The sequence below is a fragment of the Hippopotamus amphibius genome, chromosome 5, assembly GCF_030028045.1.
Source record: "Hippopotamus amphibius kiboko isolate mHipAmp2 chromosome 5, mHipAmp2.hap2, whole genome shotgun sequence".
In the NCBI taxonomy this organism is placed as follows: domain Eukaryota; kingdom Metazoa; phylum Chordata; class Mammalia; order Artiodactyla; family Hippopotamidae; genus Hippopotamus; species Hippopotamus amphibius.
Genome location: NC_080190.1, coordinates 136,891,237 through 136,911,856, shown reverse-complemented (window position 1 = coordinate 136,911,856; position 20,620 = coordinate 136,891,237). Strand labels below are relative to the sequence as shown.

The following is a 20,620-nucleotide window of genomic DNA, read 5'->3' as shown; positions in this document are numbered from 1 at the left end:
GAATGTAGAACATGTTCACAAAAGCTATAAAATAAAACATGAACACACTATACTCTAAATATTCAAAGGAACCTGTACCTCTTTAATCTTATCTAGACGTTTAATCCACACTGGAAAAAATTAAATAACAAACATTTTAAGGAAAATATTATGAAACAAGGTATTGGAAGGAAGGCAAAGTCAATTACAACCTTAAATTGAAAAACATCTGGGTTCTGTTTAATTTCATTATACTAACAACATTTTAATTTCATTTTTAAGTGTCATATACATCTATATCCCTATGCCCCCCAAAAATAAAATGTAAGAATAAACTTTCCTTTAATTTTTCCTCCCTCAAAACCATTCTTAAAACTACGCAAAGATTTTTTCCTTAAATAAAAATTAATTTATTAATGTCAAGAAGTATCATCCTGGCACAATTAATTTTTTTTCAAGTAAAAATAAAAAAATTTAAAACCTCTGATTCATAGGAACAATGAGTAAATTCTTGTTTCAGTAACGCTCCTTGTAAAATGCAAGGCCAATTCTCCTATACAGGCAATAAAGTTTTACACGGTCCAGCTGCACATACCTGGGGCTTTGGCACAAATTTTTATTGATCCCATGGTCCCAGAGGCACATCTGACCAATGATGTGCTGCAGTACTTCAATTCAACATTCTGGACTGAGCCCTCAAGAGCTGGCAGGGGATTCTTAGATTTCACACCTAATAAAAGAAAACTGCAAATGTACTAGCCGATTGAATTTAAATAATTTTTATACTCCTTCACCAAAGCATTTAAACTTAATTATACTTTAATTATCTACCTCAGATGTTCTTACAGTATTTGTGTTAGGCTTCACAGTTTAGTGTTTAAGAGGTAAAAAGATGCAATTTTAAAATAAATGGGCTGAACTCTCATAACTATACTAATGCAAATATTGAACAAATACTTGTTTAAATATCAGGAGACTGATAAATCATATTTGGTTTTAGACTATAGACTAAGATTTTCAATCTGAAACAAATTTAACTTATAAATTGAGTTTCATTTAGACAGGGACAGTTAATTTAAGCAAGAATCTTCCTGCATAAACAGACTCCTCAAAATATCTTGATCAGCTGGTGTGAAGAGAGAGAAGATAGCTCAAAACATCTCCTAAGTTAAAATACAATAGCTTATAAGCAAAATTGACATCCCACGTTTAGCTATAAGAAACCAAAGGGGTTCCATATCAATTAGCAAAAAAAGGTAGATATTAACATCTCTAATACATGCTACTTGCTGAAGAACATAAAAGCACAGAAGGGAACAATTACCATGACATAAATGATAGGGAAAACAATTCAAAAAGAAGAGACTCATTTTGGCCCCGAAGGGTAGGTGAGAATTAAAAAGGCAGAGAAACCTTTAGAACATTACACTAACATTATTGCAAACCACTAAAATGATGATAATGGTGATAATTCTAATCAACTAATATTTACTGGAGGACTTACTAGTGTAATGCACACATCTCATTCAATCCTCACAACAGGGCTGTAATAAAGATGTCATCGTTATCCTCATTTTTACAAACTGGGATACAATGGATTAGAGGAGTTAAGTAATTTTTGCTCAGTCCTACAGCAGAGCAAAAGAGCTGAGGTGTTTAACACAATTTGATGCTATCTGAAAATTTCAACCACTCATTTCACTTATATTCATGAAGAGTGTCCTTCTTTTCCCCATTCCACGTTCCAATCAAATATATATTATCCTTCATATTTGAAACTCCTTTAAGGAGAACTAAGTATGAATAATTTTAAAAAATCATGAACCTTTTATGACAGATATATTAAACGTTATTCTAAAATTTTTGATCTCATACTCTGGCATATTCAAGAAGCCCCATAGTCCTCCAAAAGTCTTCCTGAGATGTGGCCCAGGAGCCTGCAGTTTAATTAACACACTACATGGTTTGCCAATGGTTAAAGGACATCATCTTGAGAAACACCTTCTCACATACTAATCTTTACTTCAGAAGGACCTATAAATTTACAAATTTCTATTTGACTGTTATATAAACATGTATCAATTGGTTGCTATTTCCCAGAAGTCACCACCTGTGTTATTTCCATTTGAAGTGGTACCTATTATCCTCACAGCACAAGACTAAATGCTGTGTATTTATACATTTTTATATGATTTTATCAGTTTCTATCAAATTCTCAAAACCCATGACTCAAAAAACTTAAGCAGCAGTATTTCAGAAAGTTAAATGATACCAACAATGCAATATAAACATAGCAGTAGTAGTAGTAATAGTAGGTGGTAACAGTAGTACTAGTTATAGACCTAACACTCACTTGAGCACTTACTAAGTGCCATGTACTATGCCCAGTTTGTTATTTTTATTCATCTCAAAAGGAAAAAAAAAAAAAAAGAGGTAGCTATTACTATTCCACTTTATATTCAGGAAAACCAAGGTTTAGAGAAATAAGGATTTTGCCCAAGCTCAAGTCAGAAAGTGATGAGGTCTGGATCAACTTTTCTCTTCATAAGAAAAGAAGCTGAGCTACCCTGCATATTTAACATCTACTGTGGATGCTGAAGTTATAATCGTGGATAATTTATCCTGCTCCAATCATTATGTTGTGATGAGGGGGATACAAAATGGAATAATACCCTCCTCTAACTCTCAAGCCCCCAGAATCAGACTCTTATTCTAAGCCAGTTTTTTAAAAAACTTTAAAGAATCTAGATAGTGAGCAGCAGACAAGAGCTAATGATTCTCTTAAGGGTTACTGATGGTGTTAAGAGCCAAAAGAATTGAATTAGTTCTGATAGATGCAAAAATTTAAAAAAATATATGAATAGACCAAAATGGCTTTTTTTAAAATTATTTTATAAACTGCTTCTTTTACAGTTTACACCAAATTTAGGACTCTACCTTGAATTTCAAATAATAGGTCTTTGTTAATGTCTAATGCATGCTGTACATAAGACTTTTATCAGAAGTTACCTGAAACATCTTCTGATAAGAATCACTTTTACATATATAAAACATCTTAGTTTAGACTAATACTATCAAGAACTTATTTCACTTTTTTATGATCATTACATTTCTCAGATTTTTTTAAAAATATTTATTTATTTATTTATTTATTTATTTGGCTGTGACAGGTCTTAGTTGAAGCATGTGGGATCCAGTCCCCTGACCAGGGATCGAACCCAGGCCCCCTGCACTGGGAGCACCAAGTCTCAGCCACCTGACCACCAGGGAAGACTCTCTCAGATATTTTTAAACTTGTCTTAATAACTAAAACATCCTACATAATTTCTCTTTAAGAAAAACTTTCAAAAAGTAATCTGTTTTTAACGGCTCAAACTCAGATTTTTTAAAGGATAGTTATACTCATCTCTTGATAGACTTCAACAATGGAGAAAACTGCTAGTAAAAAATAACCTTAGTAGTGTAAATTATGGACTTTAAGTGATTATGATGTGTCAATGTAGGTTCACCAATTATAACAAATGTACCACTCTAGTGAGGGACGTCTATATTGGGAGAGGCTATGCAGACCAATAAGGAGGCAGAAAGTATATGGAAAACCTCATACCTTCCCCTCAATTTTGCTATGAACCTAAAATTGCTCTAAAGAAGAAAAAGTATTAATAAAAGAACAATTTAAAATATATTTGGTTTCTTTCCACTCTATCATCAAACCAAAATTTATAAACACCACAAACATAAGCACTAGGAAGGTAGAGAGGAGCAGAGTCTTGTCATTGCACAACTCAGGGCACCATTCACATTGTTTTCTATTTACATGAATGCTGCTTCCTGAAACTGTGAAAGGAAATCTCCTGTTAGGAGCGCAATATGGTGAAACAAAAAGACCAAAAGCTCTGAAACTGAAAAAGCAAGGCTTCAGATATAGGTAGCATTACATACCTAGTAGATATGTGGCTTAAGGCAAGCCACTATTATTGTTCCATGTGGAGGCCAAAATACTGCAGTTATTGTTCAAGGTATTTAACTCTGAGAAATCTGCTGAACTTTATACAGAACTTAATTTAGGGCAGAGATGGAAAATTTGGGTGAAATGTATAGTCAGCTGACATGCGTCAACAGACAATCACAAAGATAGTGACAATATCTTACATTTGACATAATGATTTTACAAAAGCATCACAAAGCACTCTCATATGCATTTATGCACATAGTGCTGTCATAATCTACTAGAGGAAGGGAAAACGGACTCCCTATGGCACTGCAATTGAAATACAATTTTACATGGTACACACTATCGATGGAATAATCTAAAAATAATACTGAATTTTTGTAATACAATTTAATATAAAATAATGCACTGTTACTTTTTCTCCTTATAGTATTTTTCTGAAAAATGTTAACTCCTAACACACATTGTTACTCCTGTGGTACACCATTAACTCAGATTCTTTTTCCACCATCCTTCTTGCCAACATAATTCTCCTAGCCTCACAGACATATTAACCCCCAAGTGTTCAGTAATCAACTTATGGTCACCCCTATAATTATCATCTATATATTAAAAGATGAACTAATGAGAATGACCTGTATATCTGTGTGGAAGTAAAAGATTAAGGATTCAAGCCATATATAAGTTTACCTCTGTTTCCTCCTTAATTTTTAGGGACCTAAACCAACAAAGAAATGAAAATGAAATAAGCACTATATGTGCAACTCTTCAAGAGGCAAAAACTGTCATCAAAATTTCAGAAGATGGACATTGATGAACAAGTAGCAACAAGATGACTTAGAGAAAAGTGCCCATAGGTTATTAAACTAAGAAGCAAGTTGATCTGCAATAAGCCCTGAAAGACAAGAATTAAAGAAGCCAGGCAGTTCAGAGGGCAGGAATGAAGATGAGGCTAAAAAGATGAGCAGTGACTTAAAGTCTATCTAATGACCACAGATCCTTTGTCTTAATCCATGAAGCCACGCAACTACCCCACCACTCATCCTGGCAAAAGACTAAAGGGTTCACACTGTGAGGCTTAGCCAGAAGGACTTTGAACTAAGGAAGACTACCAAGGAAAAGGGTGCATGCTAAAAATGGGAGACTGTCTAAAAATGTATATAAAATAGATGTACTGAATAATGAAATCTCCTTTTCTTTTACTCTCTAAGCACCCTGAATGCCAGTGTTACAACCTGAAGGAAAAAAATGGAAGGGTTTCTATCTGTGAAAACTGGCCAGTCTAAGATTATCCCCAAACAACAACAAAAAAATGAGTAAGTGTCCAATTCCCCTACAATGACACCAGATATTCAATAAGCTCCAGCCTCACACATAGGTTCCCAGTTATTTAGTATTTTATTCTACAATATGAGGGATCATCAGAAACTAGGTATAAATCACTAAAATGAAAAGCAGAGATAAAAAAACAAACACAGAAAAGGAATGTGGGGTATATAGACAATGCTGGGACCAGAAAACTTAAGTAATAATAACTATACTATCATATTATAATTACTACTACTACTGCTGCTGCTGCTATCCTTGGAGAAAGTACAGAAGACACTAGAACAAGAACAGGATATTTAGTTGAACTTTTCAAAGAACAAAAAAATAGCCACAGAAATTAAAAACATGATGTTATTTCTCCTCAAATTAATAGAAAGATAAGAAAATAAAGTTGAGGAAATCTACTACATAAATTAAAACAAAAAAAGCCAAAGAGACTGAAAATGGGAGGAAAATGACCAAAAAATGAAAGGATCAGCATAAACAATCAAATGGCTGAAAACCAAAAGTTCTAGGAAGGACTATTAAAACAAAATGGAGGGGACTTCCTAGGTGGCACAGTGGTAAAGAATCCACCTGTCAATGCAAGGGACGTGGGTTCGAGCCCTGCCCTGGGAAGCTTCCACATGCTACAGAGCAACTAAGCAGGTGCACCACGGCTGTTGAGCCTGTGCTCTAGAGCCCGTGAGCCACAACTACTGAGCCCATGTGCTACAACTATTGAAGCCCACGCACCTGGGACCCATGCTCCACAACAAGAGAAGCCACTACAATGAGGAGCCTACACACCACAAAGAAGAGTAGCCTCGCTCTCAGCAACTAGAGAAAGCCCGTGTGCAGCAACGAAGATTCAACGCAGCCAATAAATAAATTAAATAAATAAATCTATTTTTTAAAAAAATGGAGAAAATAATCAAAGAATTCAAAAAGATTTCCCCAAACTGAAATACAAGAGTTCCAAATTAAAAGGTACACCACATATCCAGCAAAACAAATGGAAAAACAAATATCAGGGCTAAAGAGAGAAGCTCCTAAAAGTTTCTGAGATAGAAAACAAACAGATGCTAAAAACAGGAAAATGTTAAAATACAAACATACAACATACAATCAGAATGGCATAAAACTTCTCAACAACAACACTTGAAACAAAAAGACAACAAAGCAATGCTTTTAAAATTCTGTAGAAAATCATTCCCAAACTACCTTCACATATGAAGGTAGAATAAAGAGTCACTCAAACATGCCAGATCTGAAAAAAGTTTACTTCCTCTACTAGGAAAACAACTAGAGAATTGTGCTCCACCCAAAAGAGGAAGTAAATCAGGAAAGAATAATACATGTGATCCAAGAAACAAGGGATCCAATATAAGACAAAAGGGAATTTCCAGGACAATGATAAAAGGAAACTTCAAGACATCTATAGCAGGTTCAGAAAGAAACAGAGATTGAAAAAGGAGGAAAGTACACTAAAAGAAAAATGACTACAAAAATTAAAACCAGGGACTTCCCTGGTGGTCCAGTGGGTAAGACTCTGTGCTCCCAATGCATGGGGCCCAGGTTGGATCCCCGGTCAGGGAACTAGATCCCACATGCAAGCTGCAAGTAAGAGTCCACATGCCTCAACTATGAGCTCACATGCCGCAACTAAGACCCTGCATTGCCAAAATAGATAGATAGATGGATAAAATATTTTTAAAAAATTAAAACTAATTATCTAATGCATTTGCACATATTGAGAGAAGACATGCTTCTCTACGAATCTGGGGGGTTTAAGTATATGGAACACTAATGAAACAAAAAAACCCAGCAGTTATTAACTCCAAGTATAAAAGTTGCATAAAAAAAAAACATTTAATGGTAGTATACTATATAATTCACACATACATGGTCATAATATATTAATAATGAATGTATACTTAAGCAAAAGCTGTGATATAAATAGATGACTTAGGAGAAAAGAAGGATGGAGATAGAGAAGGTGAATATTGTCCATAAAAGCTAAAGTCGCTTCGAAGGCAGACTAATGCCATGCCACACTCACTCAAGATGCTCATATCCTAATCCCAGGACCTGGAAATATGTTACCTTACATGGCAAAGGAATATTATGGTGCAAATAGAATTAAGGTTGCTAATAAGCTAATTTGAAATGCAGAGATTATCCCATATTATCCAGCTAGAACCAAGGTAATCATCAGGGTTCTTAAAAATAAAAGAAGAATGCAGAAGAGAGTCAGAAGAAGACATGTTATAACAGAAGCACTATCAGAGAAATGCAATGATGCTGGCTTGAAGATGAGGAATGAGGGCCACAGACCAATGAATGCTGGTGGCCTATAGAAGGTGGAAAAACTAAGGAAACGGATTCTCTCCTAGAGGCTTCAAGAGGAACACAGCCCTGCTGACACCTTGATTTTAGTGAGACTCGTTTTAGGCTTTAAACTACAGAACTATAATAAAATAAACTTATGTTGTTTTAAGGCATTAAGGTTGTTGTAGTAAAAAGTATGTTTATAATAAGAAAATTTCAATGTAAGCATTTTATTTAGAAATTTACAGGTAAATATCTAAGAATGAGCTGAAAATGACTGCCCCTAAATAACCAATGAAGATTATAAGGGCCCATAGATGAGCCCTTTTTGTTAGAAGCCTTACAAATCTATAATTTAATAAAATAAAAGGTGATTCAGGACACTCAAGCAGCCAGGGCTCATTCTATATACACAAAATAATAAAATCACAGGAGAGAGAACCAATAGAAAAGTTTCTGTAGAGAGAAAAGGTAAATTCTTTTAAAATACGCATTGAAGGAATAGCCATCTTAGCAGAGTTATTAGGGAACAGTATACAAAATAACAATAGCAAAGAGCTTCTAAATGGTTGATATTGTAGTAAAAAATAAGCATTACCATTTTACAGGAAGAATAAAAGGAGAAAGCAAATGAGAGGAAGATTTATCACATGAGAAGAAAGCAGAAGTCTTAACAGGAGTAACTGGGCAGGCAAGAACAAATGCGTGTAGCAAGAAAGCTGGTTAGTTCCAAGGCTCAACAGGTGACAAAGACTGCAAATGACTTCCTGTGATAAGACAAGCAAATAGGAGATAGTAAACTTTAAAAGGTAGTGGTTGTTTGATTATTGCTGTTGATGATACTGATTTTATTGTTTTTAACATGGTAAAGCAGATGAAGTGATAGCCTAGGGTTAAGCCAAAATATTTGGGTAAAAACCACTTAATATTTTGAACAGAATATAAAATATAACCACTGAACTATAATCAATTAAATGACAGAAAACAAAAAGTAATCTCAAAAGTATAGCTCAGTGACAATTAGGTGATAGAACTGAACTATTCACAAGGAACAAAACAGTCTTCTACAAGCAAGAGCTTACTTTTCATTGTCCCACCCTCACTTCAATCCCTGTCCATATTGCTGTAGTTTCCAGCAAAAAGAGAGCCAAAAGGAATTTACTAAGTATCTACAAATCTTGTTCTGAGTCTTTTTTTAACATCAACAATGGCAAATAACATTTGAAAAGTAAAGACTGAACTTCATACTGACAGAATGATGAAAAAAGATGCCCTAATTTAAAACAATATATTCTGCCACCTAGTTTATGACAAGCTTAATATAAATATTAACAAAATAAAGTCTTTCTAACTCTAAAATTCCATGAATCAGAATCTCGATCCTACATGTCACTGTCATACTAGCCACGTACATTCCTGGAAAACTAATTTGCAGTATCAATGAATGAACCTACTCATCTTCAAGCTCACTTAACTTTGCACTGTGATTACAGGCAAGGGAATTTAGACACTTCTGCATATAAGGAACTAGAAAAATAAACCTTTTCATCTGGAAGGGGGCAGATACTGGTACTGAAGGACTTACAACTTCTGGACATAGTCTAACAAGAAGACTTCAATAACTCATTTATACTTCATGGGCTTAAAAGAAGAGAATTCCAGATAGCTTACCTCATGTTATAATAGATGTTCAAGAACAAAGAATTTTCTTTATCCTTGACATCTTCAGTACCAAGTGTGGAAACTAAAAAACTAACATTAATGTTGGCAGATCATATCATTAATTTCTTTTCCATTGCATTGGTTTTAAAGATTTATGCTTATCTTTAGCACACTGGGGTTTCACCACAACATATCTACTTAGAAATGTAGGTTTATTTTTCCTGTTCAGGATCTATGATTCTTAAATCTGAAGATTCATATCTTGCATCAATTTTGGGGGGTAAAAAAGTCTTTAAAAAGTACCTCTCTCCTAGTTTCTCCTTCTGAGAGTCTTATTAGACCTATATAGAATCCTCTAATTCTAGTGATCAGATCTATTGACCTGTATTTCACATTTCCATCTCTATTTTCAGTACTGCATTCTGGATAATTACTTTATATCCACCTTTAAGTTCACAAATAGTGTCTGTAGCTATGTCTAATCTATATCATGCAGTCAATGACTTCCGAACTTCCTTTCTTTTAATTCTCTAGTCTTTATTGACAATATTTATGCCTCCCTCCATCTTTTACTCCATCTTTTTTTTTTTTAATAATTTTAAACTTAGTTGCTTTGTATTCTTTTTCCGGTTATTATATTACTGAAATTCTAGGAGTCTATATCAGCCATTGGAGGTCTGTGCTCTTGGGGGATTATTTTCAAGCTCTTGGTAATTTGGGATTCTGGGTTTACATTTCAAAAGGCTTTCTTATTAAAATACATTGCCAGAATTAAGGGTATATGCCAAAGCAAATATCTGTGTTTACTATTAGATAACCCAGAGATGTAACCAGTCCACCCAGAATCACATTTTAAGCTAACTTATTGGTTTGATGGTTCCCAGACCATGAAGAAATTAAAATCTAAGCACTGACAAGACTGTGGTTACAAATTCTAAGGGAAAGCACCCTCCGTCTTCCCCACCAAGGCCAAAACAAAGAAGCTTCTTTGTTAAAACGAGAGTAGGGCAGATTTTTAAAACCGTCCATCTTTCCACTAGTCCTTAGAAGTTATGAGCTTAGGAAAATGGAAATCACGTCCCAGTTCCTCCTTTCTTGTCACCACCCCCTTCTGGTGATTAAAAGCCAAGCCCACTGGTAACTGAGGTTGCCACAGCCCATTAGGACAGTCAAAGCATGAATACCTGCTACCTACCTACTCTGGTTTTTCGTTTCCTCTTTACAAAGGAGGACTTTTTTTTCTTTCTTGCAGGTTCAACAGTTCACTTAGAATTATATGTGTTATACATTATCCAGCATGGGTGTTCATAGAGGAAAGGATTTCAGGTTAATTAGCATACAATACTACCAGGCATAGAAGTCACATCACACTATGCTATATGTTAAGTAAATATACCTCATAATTGAATTTTCTCCTCCCTAGGATTTTATCCATGATAGATGAGGGAGCAACAAGTATTTTTTAAGGTTATACACTGAAGGCTATGCAGAGACATTAAACACATTATAAACTCAAAAATATACTAGTTTAAATACTTTGTTTCCATAACTATAAAGTGGGTATAATTCACTAGCTACCGTACAGCATAATCCTAAGCACTGAAATGATAAGTAAACAGTGGTTAGCTGAGCATCTGGCATGTAAGTATTCAATAAATCTTAGCTAGCATATTCTCATTGCTACTATTACTACAAACAATACATGCTTATTGGGGGAGTTCAGTTTCTATAAATTAAGAAGTAACAAGAGAGTTTACTAAATGATACACTAATCACTAAACTTTTATTCTAGTATAAATTCTGCCATCAAATAGCTGTCTAATCCTGGACTTAAAGTCTCTGTGGCTCAGTTTCCTCATCTGAAAAAAAAGAGTGGTTGTATTTAATTATAACTAAGATTTAAGCTTTAAAAGTCAATGATTAGCTATAGGGTAGGAGATTAAAGACTGTATAATGGGATATGGAAAGGAAAAGTGGTCTTTGAAGGGAGCAATATTGTCATATATCATCAGCATTTTTTTAAAGGCAAAGAAAGTTACACTAATTAAATGAAGCAGCTACTACATTTCTGTACATATGACAGAAAAAATATGGACTACATAAAGTCAGTTAGTGACTTTAGTGAAAGATGAGAAAAATCAAATTTAATTAAATAAATATAAATTAATTTACAAGTTTATATAGCAAGAATAACTTTTGAAACCTTTTATATCTCTCCCTAGCCTCTAGAGCTATAATGTCTGATAAAGAGCAATAATAAATTACTACTTTTTGATACAAATAATAAAGTGATACATTATTAGATTGGGTTTTTCTATACATAAAAGTTCTTAGTTGAAATAATAAATAACACCCAATTACTAGTTATGATCATTCAGTATTATACCCATACATGAACTTAAATAAAAATAACACTTAGGATAATAGAGTAAAATACTTAAAAAAAAAATACCTGCTTCTTGGGTTAGGTATTTCATAACACACATGAAAAGGAAATATATAAAAATAAATTCTCATTAATAACCACTGCTCGAAATAGCTAAAGAAAGACAACTATGTAAAAGTCATATTAAACTCCACATTCTGACAGTCAAAGTGAGTAAAGGGGAGAGGAAGCCATCAGTCTTGGGCACTAAATTAAGAAAAAAACAAAGTATGTAGGCATTAGGGCAAAAATGAAATGAGATCATTTAAAAATATCACACAGGAAGACCTGAAACTATTTTAAAAGCTTATCGTAAACATAAGAGGGAAACTGTGGCAAAGACTGTTTAATAAAAATTTTTAAATGTGGATAAGGACACTAAATGATTAGCTGGAAAAGTAAAAGACATCACAGCACAGGTCAAAACTATCTTTTAAATTAAGGAAACGTGTGTGTGTGTGTGTGTGTGTGTGTGTGTGTGTGTGTTTACAGGGAGTTGGTAAAGGGCACACGAGCATAAAAATAATTATAACACTCACTTCCTCTGCATAGGACAACATCATTCTTCTTTTCCTAGTTTAATTCTGCCATAAGGCATTCTCAATTCTACAAGGTAAAATTGCCCAGCTGAGTATCTATAACCACTATGAAACCTTGACTCTGACAAGCATTCTTTTACTATAAGAACTCTGACTACATGCAACCAAGATTCATTGCTGCTACTTCAATCACTGACTTCCAACGACAAAATCAAAGGCCTACTGCATATAACTCTGGACCACTTCTCACTGTGAAGGGCAAACACCCTGGCTTGAGGATGTAAGTTTTTGTCTGCATCACCTAAGGATGATCATCTCTGGTGGTTCCTCAAGCATACACTAACTTTGACTCCCATGTCTCATTCATTCACTCACTGATTCATTATGTTTTTACCATACACTACTATATACCAAGCACAGTCTAGGGTTATAGGGGTAAACAAGATCAATTCAGGCTTTTCTTTCATGAAATCCACAATCTAGCTGAATGAATAAATAAATCCATGAATCAGTGAATGGTAAAGAATACAAAAGAAAATTCACCTAAGAGGAAATACAAATAATAAAAACATATATGACAAAAGATCAATTTTGCTGTAACTAAAGAAAAGTGAGTTAAAAGAAAACTGGAAATTTAAGCAACGAACGACATTTAAAGTTGTTGAGATTTTATTAAAACAACCGTTATCCTTCATTACCAACCAGTTGCATTAAATATTCATGGAATGCTTTGAGAGACAAATATATCTATACATAATTTTTTTAAGTTTATAATCCATAACCAAGTAGTTCAGTCTGGGAATTTATCTCAAAGAAATAACTAAAAAGAAGTAAAAATGCTTTATAGCAATATTAATTATAGCAGCAAAAATCAAGAAATTTTAAATGTCAGAAGAGAATGGTTAAGTGTATTATGAAATATCAATCTCATTATTAATAAAAACCTTGTTACTTGATGTTTATGTAAAAGTATGCAAAATGTGTCTATAAGAAATGTTAAATCAAGCAACAACAGAACAACAGATGGTACATGCAATATGGTCACAATGGTGAAAACTACACGTGGAAAAATATTAGAAATTATATAGAAATTGGCATTAATGTAGAAATTGGAAATTTTATAAAACTTCATATATAATCGAAAAATTGACTTAATAAGTTTGGAAGCTTTAATACCATCATATAAAAGAAAAAAATGTAGAAATTCTTCACACTGAAGACTACAGACAAATAATACTCTATAACAACTGTAGACAGACTCCAAAGGCAACAAAAAAAATCCCCCTACTAATTCTGGCATATATATCCAAACTTATAAATGAAAGGAAAGAGATAAACAGAGGTCAATATGTAAATTTATAAATAACAGTAAGCTTTCCAATAAATAACCCAAATACTACAAAAATTAAATGGCAGAAGATCTCAGGAGTCTAAGAAGTATATTTTTAAAATACAGTACATGCAAAGAGAGGAAAAACAGAAATGATAATCCAATCTATACATAAACTGAGCTCTAAATTATTCACCAATTAGTGCAGGCCACAACCCTAAAGGGCAAACATTACTACTGCCAAATTTAGAGTAAAATATCCTGTCAGGTACCTTACGTATGGTTAAGCTAAGAAATAATAGCATCAACTCAAGGTAACATTCACCCTTATTCTAACCAAAAAGAAACATAATTAAGATTTTTAAAGACACTTTTTCTCAGTTTATTACTGAAATAAATTAGTTCCGCTTCCAAGAAGACAGGGTAGATTTTTTCCTATTTCTCATGCTAAGTACAACTAAAAACCCAGTATTATACATAAAACAAAAATAAGAAGACTCTGAAAGGTGGAAAAAAGAAGGCAGACCAATTAGGGACCTCGGGATCCAAAGAAAGACACAGTGGTTAGGTGCATAAGCTTTATTTTTGTCTCACATATTTCAGACTTCAAGCTGAAGAAGCCAGCAATCCGGGAAGGCCAACAGATACAGACATAAACAATCCTAACAAAAGCCTATACTCCCTAGCCAAAGGACCTGAATAAAAAGCATCCTAGCAGCAAGACAGAAAACTCTTAAGACAACTCTTTGCTCTACTCTAGGCAAAAGCCACAGGAAAAAACTGTGGTACCAACTCCCACCAACACTAGTAAAGGTCAACTAGACTTCTACTTTCAACATGCTCTAACAAGGAAAAACCCAGTACCCCAACTTGGGTAGTATAAAAGAAGGCTTAATAGGGAACCTGCACTTCCAACTCAACCCAGCAATAAGGAGGCACCCCTCAACCTTCCAGGGTGGTGTCAAAGAAGGCCTAGTAGAGAGTCAGGACTTTCACCACCGTCAGCAATAATGAACCACCTTACCACCACCTCCATGGTGTCAGGGAGCAGTAATGAGCCCTGGTAATCCAACCACTCCAAGTCAGGGAATTACCACCAGAGGTCTAAATGAGAGCTAGAATTCCCACCTTGCACAGAAGTTACAGGGCCCCCTCACCCTTAGAAACCAATAGAAGTTCAATAGAAAACCTAGACTTCTACCTCCACCTGGCAGTAACAACGTAGCATGACCCCTTCTGCAGTTAGAGCATTATTAGATGGAGCCATATAAAACAGAAGGTTTAAATAAGATCTAGAGTCTCAGAAAACAATATCCAAATTTTCAGGTTCCAGTCAAAAATCAACTGTCATACCAAAAACCAAGATCCTAAAGTGAAAGAAAAAGATAATTAATATATGTCATTGAGATAACAGAGGTGTTAGAATCATCTGACAAAGACTTGGGAAAAGCCATCACAGGGCTTCCTAAGTGGCACAGTAGCTAAGAATCTGCCTGCCAACACAGGGGACACGGGTTCAATCCCTGCTCTAGGAAAATCCCACATGCTGTGGAGCAACTAAGCCCGTGTGCCACAACTATTGAGCCTGTGGCCTAGTGCTCATGAGCCAAAACTATTGAGCCTGTGAGCCACAACTATTGAAGCCCACACGCCTAGAGCACGTGCTCCGTAACAAGAGAAGCCACGGCAATGAGGAGCCCACACACCACAACGAAGAGCAGCCCCCACTTGTCACAACTAGAGAAAGCCCGCATGCAGCAACAAACACCCAACACAGCCAGTAAATAAATAAATTTATTTCTTTTTAAAAAGCCAACATAAAAGTGTTTCAACAAGCAATTATAAGCATGCCTGAAACAAATGAAAATAATAATTTAGCAAAGGAAAGAAGGGAGGGAGGAAGGAAGGAAGGGAGGGAGGGAGGGAGGGAGGGAGGAAGGAAGTCAGGCAGGCAGGCAGGCAGGCAGGCAGGCAGGCAGGCAGGCAAGCAGGAATGATGACCAAAAAGGATTCAAATGGATATTTCAGAATTCAGAAAATGTAATAACAGAAATAAGGAACTCAATGAATGGGTTCAACATCTGAATGGAGAAGATAAAGGAAAAGAATCACTAAACCAGAAGACAGCATAACAGAAATTATCCAACCTGAACTACATAGAAAAAAGGAAGGAAGGAAAAAGGAGGAAGAGGGGGAAGGAAGAGGAAGAAAGAAAGGAAGAGAGGGAGGGAGGGAGGGAGGGAGGGAGGGAGGGAGAGGAGGAAGGAAGGAAGGAAGGAAGGAAGGAAGGAAGGAAGGAAGGGGAACAGAATCTCAGGTACCTATAGGACCATAACAAAAGATCTAACATTCAAGTCATCAGAGTCCCAGAAGGAAAGGAGAAAGATGGGGCTGAAAAAGTACATGAAGAAATAACTGCAAAAAGCTTCTCAAATTTGGCAAAAGACATAAACCTGAAAATTAGGAAGTTGAGCTAACCTCAGAGTAATCAAAGAAATCAAAACACATTATAGATAAACTTCTAAAAACTAAAGAGAGAGAAAAAAATCTTGAAAGGAGTAAAGGAGAAATGACACTTTACTTACTCACAGAGGGAAAACCATTCAAATGACAGCAGATTTTTTAAAATTTGAAACCATAAAGTCTAGTAGGAAGTGGCACAACATTTTCCAACTGCTGAAAATATCCTTCAGGACTGAAGGGGAAAACCAGACATTCTCAGATGAAGGGAGACTAAGAAAATTTGCAACCAGCAGACCGTCCCTAAAAGAATAATGTAAGTTCTCCAAAAAAAAAAAAAAAAAGAATTAAAATAAGGAACTGTGGAGTATTAGGAAAAAAGATAGAATAAGCCAAAATAGGATACACATAACAGACTTCTATTCTTTTCTTGAGTTTTCTAAAATATGTTTCATGTTGAAGCAAAAGTCATAGCTGATATGGTTCTCAACATTTAAGACAACTGTATTATAAACAGGAGAGGTTTAAGAAACAATGGTAAGTATGCTTTCTATACATCAGTTGAACTAGAAAAATGATACCAGCAGATTATAATGTTAGATATATAAGTTAAACCCAAAACAACCACTAAAAAAGCTTCACAAGATACACTCAAAATAACTACACATAAATCAAATGGAATTCTAAATAATGTTCAAGTAACTGAGAGGCACAAAAATAAAGACACTAAAAACAGAGTGATCAAACAGAAAGCAAAACCTAAAAACCAAAATGGCAGACTTCAGGCCTAACCAACCAATAGCTACATTAAATGTAAATGGTCTAAATCTAGCAATTAAAAGACAAGATTAATCAAGCCTTGCTAAATTCAAGAAAATTGAAATTGTATCAAGCATCTTCTCTGCCTACAACATCATGAGACTAGATATCAATTCCAGGGAAAAAACTGTAAAAAATACAAACACATGGAGGCTAAACAATATGCTATTAAACAACCAAGAAATCACTGAAGAAATCAAAGAGGAAATCAAAAAATACCAAGAAACAAATGACAATGAAAACACAATGACCCCAAACCTATGGGATGCAGCAAAAGCAGTACTAAGAGGGAAGTTTATAGCAATACAATCCTACTTCAAGGAACAAGATCGAACCATAGCTGTCTACAAGAAACTCACTTCAAAGATGAGGTAAGCAAGTTGAAAGTAAAAGAATACAAAAAGGCAGATCATGCAAATATTAATAAAAAGAAAGCAGAACGTAGTGAGACACCACTTCATGCAATCAGATGGCTATTTAAAAAAGAGAGACAATAACAAGTACTGGAAAAGATGTGGAGAAATGTTGACACCCATACACTGATGGTTGGAATGTGAAGTGGTGCAGTCTCTATGGAAAACAATTTGGTAATTCCTTAAAAAGTTAAACAATGAGATAACATATAATCCAGCAATTCCACTCCTAGGTAAATACACAGGAGAACAGAAAACATATGTCTTCACAAAAGCCTGCACAAGGATGTTCCCATAACAGCAATGTTCTTAATAGTCAAAAAGTGGAAACAACTCAAATGTCCACCAAGTGATGAATGGATAAACAAAATGTAATATGTTATCAAGCATTATTCAGCTATAAAAAGAAATGAAGTATTGATACATGCCACAATATGGATGACCCTTCAAAACATCATGCTAAGTGAAATAAGTCAGACAGAAAAGGTCACATATTGTATGATTCTACTCATATAAAATATTGAGAACAGGTAAATCTATAAGGACACAGAAATTAGTGGTTGCCAGGGGCTGGAGTTAAGTACAAATGGGGAGTTACTGCTAAAAGAATATGGGGTTTATTTTTGGATGATAAAATATGTTCTAAAACTAGACAGTGGTGATGGTTACACAACTTTATGAATAAAATAAAAACCTCTGAGATGCACACTTTAACATGGCTAAATGGTAAATGTTATGTATGAATTAATGTGTGTGAATTTAATCTCAATTTTTAAAAAAAAAAAGCAGGAATGCTTACATTAACCTCAGATAAAACAGACTTGAGAGAAAAAAAAAATTGCCAGAGTAGATACTCCAAAAAGACACAGCAATCCTAAGTGTACATGAAATTAACATAGCTGCAAAAACTGTAGGACAAAGCTGATAAAAAGAGAAATAAACAAATCCATAATTCTAGTTGGAGGCTTCAACAGCCCTCTTAACAACTGACAGAAAAACCAGAAGAATATCAACAAAGGTATAGAAGATGTCAAAAACATCACCAATCAATAAGCTCTTCGTGATACGATGGAACAAAAGAATAAACATTCTTTTCAAGTGCCTACAGAATATGCAGTAAGATAAACCATAATATTCTGAGCCATAAATGAACATCAATAAATTTAAAGGAACTGAAGTCAACAGTTTCTTCTGACCACAACTGATTCAAATTAGAAATCAATAAGAAAAGAATAATATGAAAATCTCCAATTACTTGGGAATTAAGCAGGTCTAAATATTTAACAAGTCAAAGAGGAACACTCAAGAAAAATTAAAAACATACATTGAACTGAATGAAAATACAACATATCACAATTTGTGAAACAACTAAAGCAGTGCAGAGAGCAAATTTTATAGCACTAAATGTACACACTGGATAAAGGGAAAGTCTGTGAAGTTGATAATCTAGGTTCTCACCTCAAAAACAAAGAAAAAGAGAAAGATAAACCCAAGGCAATCAGAGGAAAGATATAATGAAGATAGCAGAAATCAATGAAGTTTAACCTGTTCTTTATAGAAATAATTTAAATTGAAAAACTTTAGCAAGGCTAACAAAGGAAAAAAAAGAGAGAGAGAGAGGGACCACAAATTGCAATATCAGGAATGAAACGGGATATCACTACAGAATGCAAACATCAAAAGGTTAATTAAAAAATAATACAAACAATTCTGCACACAGAATGTGACAACCTTGATGATATGCATCAATAAGTCAAGAAAAACCAAAAACATTCCCAAAAGATAAATCCAGGGATAGATGGAAAGTTATATCAAAACTCTGAAGAGGAATTAATATCGTTTCTAAACAATCTCTTCCAAAACAAATAATAGGAGGAAACACTTCCTATTTCATTGTATGACGCTAGAATTACCTTGATTCCAAAATAAAGACTTTGCCAAAAAAAGGAATACTATACACAAATATTCCTCTTTAACATACATGTGAAAATACTCAACAAAACATTAGAAATGGAATTCAGCAATGAGTTTGTGGGTGTATAAATATAAATATAAAATATAAATAAATAATCATGACCAAGTGGGATTTATTCCAGGAATGGATGTTTAGTTCAATATTGGAAGATCAATGTAATCCATCATAATAACAGGCTAAAGAGGAAAAATCACAATAATATCTATTGATATAGAAAATGCATCTGACAAAATTTAACACCCACTCATGATAAACACTTTCAGGGAAATAGGAATAGCAAAGAACTTCCTTAACATGAGAAAGAACATCTACAAAAATACCTAAAGCTACTTAATGGTGCAAAACTGAATGCTTTCACACAAAGATTAGTACAAAGCCAAGGATGTCAGCTCTCACTGCTGTCATTCAACATAATGGTGAAGCTCTATCTGGAGCAATAAGACAAGAAAGAGAACAATGAGGTACAGATGAGAAAGGAAAAAACTGGAAACAACCGACATGTCCTTCAACAGATAAATGGTTAAACAAACTGTGATAAATCCATACCATGGAATACGATGCAGCAATAAAACTGAACTATTTATACACACAACTTAGATAAACATCACATATTATATGATTCCTTTCACATGGTATGTTCAGAATAGGCAAATTCATAGAAACAGAAAGCATATTAGAGGTTATTAGAGAATGAGGCAGAAGTGAGATTGGGGAGTGATTACTTAAAGGGTATAAGGTGTTTTTAGGGAATGATGAAAAGATTCACCATGTTGTAAATACACTAAATACCACTGAATTGTACACTTTAAAATTGTTAACTGTATGTTACGTGAATTTCACTTCAATAATACACAGAAAGAGAGGAGAGAAAAATCAATCAATCCATCCACGTGGGGTGAGTTTAAAAAGAAAACCCCCTGGCTCACATATTTAAAACCTAAACGAAATTTGAAAAATACCTACTTATTACCCTTTCTACCTCCCTTTTACTTCATGTTTATGAAAATTCATTTATGGAAGAACAGGTGCTTGTTCTAACAGTTGAAGGGAAGAGAAATGTAGGCATTCGTATGTGTAGGTGGAATCACTATAAATCTTTACGGACTAATTAATACACTTTTTAATCATTCATGATGTTCATCAATTTGTTGTAGAGTTGTCCTAAAAAGAGTTATTTTACATTCCAAACGGTTATCAAATTTTGATGCCTACAAAATACTCTATAATTCTTAAAAAACAAATACTAAAAACTACAACGAAATATTAAGTTCTTTGAAAATACTTTTAAATACACACATGTATCTTTAAAAATTAGTTTGGTAAGTGGCATTTCTTTATCATTAACTAGATAAAAAGAAAAACTAGAAAATTATTCCTGTGTCCCTGAAAGTAATTTTTCATAAGAAAGTCAGAGACAAATTTCATAT

General features: G+C 34.2%; 1 protein-coding gene across 10 annotated transcripts in view; it reads right to left on the bottom strand.

Moving 5' to 3' along the window:
- The window catches only part of VPS13B (vacuolar protein sorting 13 homolog B), a 773,631-nt gene that overhangs the window by 543,869 nt on the left and 209,142 nt on the right, over nt 1-20,620 (bottom strand). For all 10 annotated transcript variants that reach the window (XM_057735654.1, XM_057735658.1, XM_057735653.1 and 7 more), the window contains one exon: nt 575-709. In XM_057735654.1, the coding sequence (XP_057591637.1) occupies nt 575-709 (135 nt within the window). The remainder of the gene's footprint in view (nt 1-574; nt 710-20,620) is intronic.